This window comes from Dysidea avara, chromosome 3, assembly GCF_963678975.1.
Source record: "Dysidea avara chromosome 3, odDysAvar1.4, whole genome shotgun sequence".
Classification (NCBI taxonomy): domain Eukaryota; kingdom Metazoa; phylum Porifera; class Demospongiae; order Dictyoceratida; family Dysideidae; genus Dysidea; species Dysidea avara.
The window spans coordinates 18,472,503-18,478,925 of NC_089274.1; the positions used below are offsets into that span (position 1 = coordinate 18,472,503).

The window sequence follows — 6,423 nt, forward strand, 5'->3', positions numbered from 1 at the left end:
TGAATGCAGACTATAGTGGTGCTCGAACATATCTTGTGAGATACCAGTACATGAGACACCAATCACATTTACTTAATATATTGCCATTAGTGGTTATCTGACAGACAGCCATAACAATTGTGAGAGTAGTCCTATATATATATGCAGCATGCAGCAGCAACACCCAACAATTAATGAAGCACCTAAACTACTGTACCATACATATGCTGATTGATGTATTAGAGAAGGTCACATCTCTATAGGAAGTACTTTTTTAATGATAAACATATTATAGGGATTCTTTCAGGAAAAATTAAAATGAAGTGCATTAAAGCCATATAATAATGCACATCCTGCATGAAGGTGTGAAAATATAATATGTGAACCTTGAAATTATAGGTTACATTAGATGATTAATATCAACCAGTGAACTATATATATAGTACACAGTGTCACTGAAAACACGTGTCCATGCAAATGCACATGGCAACACCGAATCCTTTCACAATTATCTTGTTCACTGATGGCTACATAATTTATATCAGCCCAAAATTACCTTATCATCATCAATGAGAATGACCTCAATTCTCTTGCAGCTTGGGCACGACTTTGGGGCAGATGGGTTATATCTGCACTAAATCATCAAACCACTGGCTTGATCAAGCACTGACTTTTATATTAAACAACCATCCTCTATAACAGGCTTAGTTACCTTGGCACCCTGATTGATAAATCACTCAAATGGTTACATGATATAAAGTTATAAAACCACCGACATGCTAAATTTATACTGCGATGCAACCCAAGTGACTGTTCTAAAGAAACTAAGGTTACCGCATGCTTATTATATTTCTTTAGTTATGACTAACTGTGTCTGGAATCTCCACTATGATTCACATATACTATAGTAGAGCTCAATGCAGAGCTGCTTCTTCAGCCCCACTCGGTGTGCTCTGATTACAATTGTAGCACAAGTGTCCTTGTTAAACAGCTCTCCTGGCCAATGCTGCAATAACGAAGAAAATTAGTGCTGAAACGAATAGCAATTTTTACTATTTGAATAGTTGTTAAAAAACGACTGAATATTCGATTATTCTTTAAGCTTATACTTCTATTGAATAAGTACTGAAACCTTTTGTTAGGGAGCAAAATAAAGCCTAAGAGCTATTTCTATCTTTTCTAATAGAATTGTTACAGCATAGATACACCACTTCATTCACAATCTTAAGTTTCAAGGCTGGCTTTTCCATCTGAATACAGCTAACAATTATTCGAATAGCATGTTAACGAATTGAATAGTATCATACCAACCGGATAGTCAAATAACCGAATAATCGTTTCAGCACTAAAGAAAATATTAACCTTACATCATTTCACAGACCAATGCAACCATTGACCAAAATTTTTCATCGCTTATGATTTAAACATTAATTTTAACTGCAACTTTATCCTTATGGAATACGTTACCAAATGTGTTATTTGACTTTATCCCCACAATCTGTTTTCCTCTGATTTATTTAATTAAGTACGTACATGTTTGGCTTTTAATTTTGTTTGATTGTAGAATGTAGACTACAATTATTTGTGCGTGTTTTGTAGCTATTTGCCACCTGGGCTGCCTCATCAGTTGATCTGACTGCCCAGTACAATAATTAAATCTAAATCATAAATCATGGCTAAATATGATATAGTATGTACAAGTTGAGCTGGATCCTGAAAACAGCTAAAAATGAAAAACAGTTAAAAATGAAAAGTTGATTTTTTCTTCTCAAGAGAATTAACATTTCATCCAACCAGATCATAAGTGGTGACGATAAGTGTCAACAACAGAAATGTGTGGTTTGGCTCCACTAAAAGTTCGGGAAAGGGTTTAAAATGGATATTTCACTTATAGCTTCCTCATAGGAAATGTATGGTGGAGATTTTGATTGACCGTAACATTAACTGCGTCAGGCATTTGAATGAAAAGATTTTGAATTAGTGGGTCAAGCAGTGCTACAAATGAGCCACATTTCAAGATCATGTGTAATTCCATCCATGAGTTATTGAATGTTTTTAGGATCCAGCCCATGTTTTAACATTTTTGCTATGACTTGTTTGCACATGCACTAGTTGATTAAAGATGATAGCTGCATGTCACCAGCTAGTTTACATCCATAAAAGTGCCAGTTGTATTTGTTGATACAACAGATGCATAGCTATATTCATGCTTACATGGTCTTTCTTTTATTCATACAACGTGCATACACATATAAATAAATATACTTAATCAGTGTACTCCATGCAGCCTTTTTGTTGTGCATGTATCCACATTCATGTACTGCAGCCACATGAACAGAGGTCAAGTAAGTCACAAGTCACGTACAGTGTGGGTGAGGCTAATATCTGGCTTTGTTTACTGTGTATGTGTCTGGTTATTGGTAGCGGAAAAGGAAATTCAATTTTCAAAATCCTATTATGCATACACGACCTTTACAAATTGATCATCCTTACCTAACATTTATTGACTAAAGCATTAAGTGAGGCCAAAAATGCCTGGTGCTCATTCTGCAACTGTGTTCATATAGCTCATTATATTGAGTACCATCTATAGTATGTACATGTCAGTACATCATAAAATTTCCACCATAGTATCTATAGAAATCAGAAATTAGAAACAAATAATCATTAACAAGCTGAACAGTGAGCAAATTGGATGCTCTATACTGTTTGAGACAAACTACTGTGTAAGTATATCATACCATTATTATTATTACTAGATATACTCTTGATATGATATATATATAATATATATATATATGAATTTTGCTTAGTATTGTTGCAAGCAGTATTTTATTTATTTTTATTTATTAATGCTTTACAGCACAAGTGCTGAAGGTCTGTAGGACACCTGGTCCTACAGCCTGGTAAAGGTATTACATAATTGTGTTTGAAAAGGTGGAGAAAGGAGAAAAAATCCATGACTGGACCCGGGCACTCAGCCTCGAACCTGCAGCCATCCGTTTAACGTATGTTTGGATATTTTATGTATAGCTAGCTAATGGCTTTTATTCCAGGGACATGGTGTGATAAATAAATCATTAAATAAGAGAGTGGCACAATTTCTCTAATGTGATTATAGACAATACATACATACCCTCGCGGCTATGTATGTATCTCACCATAAAGATTGCATGAGCAAACATAACTATATACGTATATGTATATAGAACTGTGTGTTGGTAATGTCCAAATTTGTGGCTTTGATTTCATCCTCCCAATGTACACCATACAGTATAATACGTGGGTTAAAGGCAACAAATTGCATGAGCGTGGTAGTGTGCATTTAGTATGTAGCTATTAAACATTCAATATGAGTGCCAATTGATGTGCTTTCAAAGGGGTCTCATAGCCTTTCCAAATTTCCAAGATTAACTAATTATAACTCCTCAAGTTTCTAACATATCACCTAAAAACTACATCAAGCAATAGTGGTATATAACGTCAAGGTCTTACCTTATTCATATATTACATGTAAGCTATGGGCTGACTGGCACATATAACTGGAAAGGTTATAAGACCCCTTTTTTGCATAATTGATGTGGGGGGTTGGATGATGGTCAGAAACAACCTTCAATTTCCTTGTCAGCACCTGTACTATGTGGGCTCTTCATGACACCATGGCAACCAAAGTGCTTATAATAGTAGCCACCGGCAGTTGGATCTTCAGTACCACATTGTTGGATACATCATCATAATCTACTGTGAAGACTATACGTACCTGCTTATCATCTAGCTATCATCTACAAGCTATAGCCGCATCATGATAATGCCAGTTTTATCCTTCATACTATTGGGAATGACCTGTCTGTCTGCTACTGTACATGCACAGGATAACAAGCAGGTGAGTGAACAGTACCTGTGACATGAAATAGAGTTAAACTGCTTTTTATACATTTTGCAGATCACCATTTTACCTTATCGACAACTGATGACTCCCGGCTGGATATCTGACAACGCTGACATTATTGGACCACACTCTCTCAAGCCTGACCATTTTGAGATCCTCCCTACAACTGGAGCAAATGAGCAATGTTCATTACAAATTCAACTGGTAGCTCCTGGTGTCCTCACATCTACCTACTCTGTTGTTGTGAAGCTCACTATTGCCATGGATGTGCTGCTGGCTAATGTGGCAGATCATGATCCCTTGTTTGGTATAAGTGATGGAACATCTTTTGTTGGCTTTAGAGCATTTGACAGAGTCAACTATGGTGAATTGCCACCATGTCAGCCTACCGAAGGTGATAGCATTAATGGAACACTTCAAAATGAAACAGCCACCGATGGACCCAAAGTATCCCGTAGATCAAGTTACTCTAGTGAGATTAAGATGCAATTCAGGCCAAATGAGCAGTGGGGATCATGCCACACTGAGCAAACTTCAGCAGGATATACTATCATTGGTAACTACCAACGTGATGTTGACTACTCAAAGGGATTGTTCCTTAGGATGTACCGTAACAACCCTTCTGAAAAATATTACATCAAATACATCGTGGTTGAAGTTGACTTGGAATGACTTCAATAACCATGCACTGTACAGTGAGATGGAATCGGACATTATGTTATAGTATTTATTAGGTTTTCTTTGTATCATTTAGGCCATTTTATTAACAGTTTTTTGTACATTTTTTCTGATAAGAATGCAGATATATAAAAATGAAACAAGAAAATTTTGGGACATACTTTTATGGTAGCTATACTACAGTGAAATGAATGGAGACTACAACTATGTATATTAACAGCTGCGTACAATCGTTGCTTGTTCTACTGCTGGATCAGCAATGCATGCAGTGGATAGTATAGATTCAGTTCATAATACTGTGGAGAAAAGTATGTCTTGTAGCAGTATGGAATTTAATTACATACTTTTGTAACTAGGTGGTCCATATTGATCATAACAGTGTGAAAATGTAGTGATCAGATATGCATGTACATAAACCTAATTTTATCCAACCACTCTAATAGAATATACCAGCAGGGGTGGGTAATTAAGATGGGGGCATATACTGTGCTTTGTCTTCAAAATGTAATACATGTACATGTGTTTTTTATGAAAAAGTCAACTTCACAAAATTGAATTTGATGGCAATTTTTGCAAATCATATATACTATGATGATGCAGACCATTTATTAAAACTTCCAACAGTCTGGAATTAATATGAATGCTACTGTAGATGAGAGAGTCATCAGTACAGGGCCTACCATATCTCTATAGGTCTTCTGTCTGCTTTGCTGTAAAGTTATACGTAAATGAACTTATATGTGGACTGCAAGTGTATGATCTTTCATGCACCTTCAGAAAATTTAACAGTAATTAGAGTGTGGATTGAGTCAGCAACTCTGTTTAAACCACGTAGGTATTTAACTACATGATAAGCTAGCAGTACTATATTCTTGACTGTTTTATTATGACAGCTCTAAAAGAATTATTCTAATTGATCTCTTAATGTAGATTGCATATGCATAATGTTACCATATATGGATGTCCAAGTGTGTTGCATATATTTGCATGAGTGTCTTATGGATGATGAGCTTGAAAGCTGAGAATTTAATCGCATGCATGTCTCCACTGCCATTACATGGCTGGGTTAGCAAAGTGAGCCTGGGTGCCCTGGCCAAGGACTATGGAAACACCATTATAGTCTGCCATCAGTATATTGTGTATAGAGTGACTTTTGCATGCCAGCTATTTCAGTTTATTAATTTGATTTCATTTTCATCATTAGGTCAGGATTTATCCGCAAAATTTTGGATTTGTATGCAGGTAGGCCAAAACAAAGTGCAGCTGCTTGCTGCAGGCTATACTACTACAAAGCCTAGATAACTCCGATGCTGTGTTGCAAAACCTCGTGCAAAGCATCTACTCAGCATCAAAATAGCTACGTGCATATCAGCATATGATTAACCAGTGGCGGATCTAGCTTTGATAGGGGTTTCTGAAGTAATAATAATAATAATTATAATGGAAATAAATATAACAAAAGCGGTTCTGAGGAACCCATGCAGAAAATTTTGAAATTCTAGAAGATTTTAGGTTACCTTTAGCTCCTGAGCATTTTAAGACACTAGCTAACTGTAGGGTGAGAGTTGTACTAACTAAGCTGTGGCCTGTCTGCTCTATAGTTCTATTATAGTATCTCAATCAGTGTTGTGAATGTTGGGGGTTTAATAGCTATAATAAAAGCAAGAGTGAATAATAAAAGATTCACTCTTGATAAAAGTGAATGCATATACTTATGAAATACTGTATAATATTATAGTATAGCATGATAAATTGCTGAAACATGCAGCTTTCTACTAGAATTGCTATAACCTCGGCTATGCCTCGGCTATAACAGGGGCGGATCCAAGGGGGGAAGGCTTTGGGGATGAAGCTCCCCCTTCACTTTTAGGCTTTAC

At 36.1% G+C, this 6,423-nt stretch overlaps 1 protein-coding gene across 1 annotated transcript; it reads left to right on the forward strand.

Moving 5' to 3' along the window:
* The first annotated feature begins 3,281 nt into the window (after positions 1 to 3,281).
* LOC136251805 (uncharacterized) lies at positions 3,282 to 4,616 on the forward strand. The gene is made up of 2 exons (XM_066044210.1): positions 3,282 to 3,862; positions 3,923 to 4,616. The coding sequence occupies exons 1-2, from the start codon at positions 3,782 to 3,784 to the stop codon at positions 4,538 to 4,540; spliced, it is 699 nt and encodes a 232-aa protein (XP_065900282.1). The 5' UTR covers positions 3,282 to 3,781; the 3' UTR covers positions 4,541 to 4,616.
* Positions 4,617 to 6,423: the final 1,807 nt, after the last annotated feature.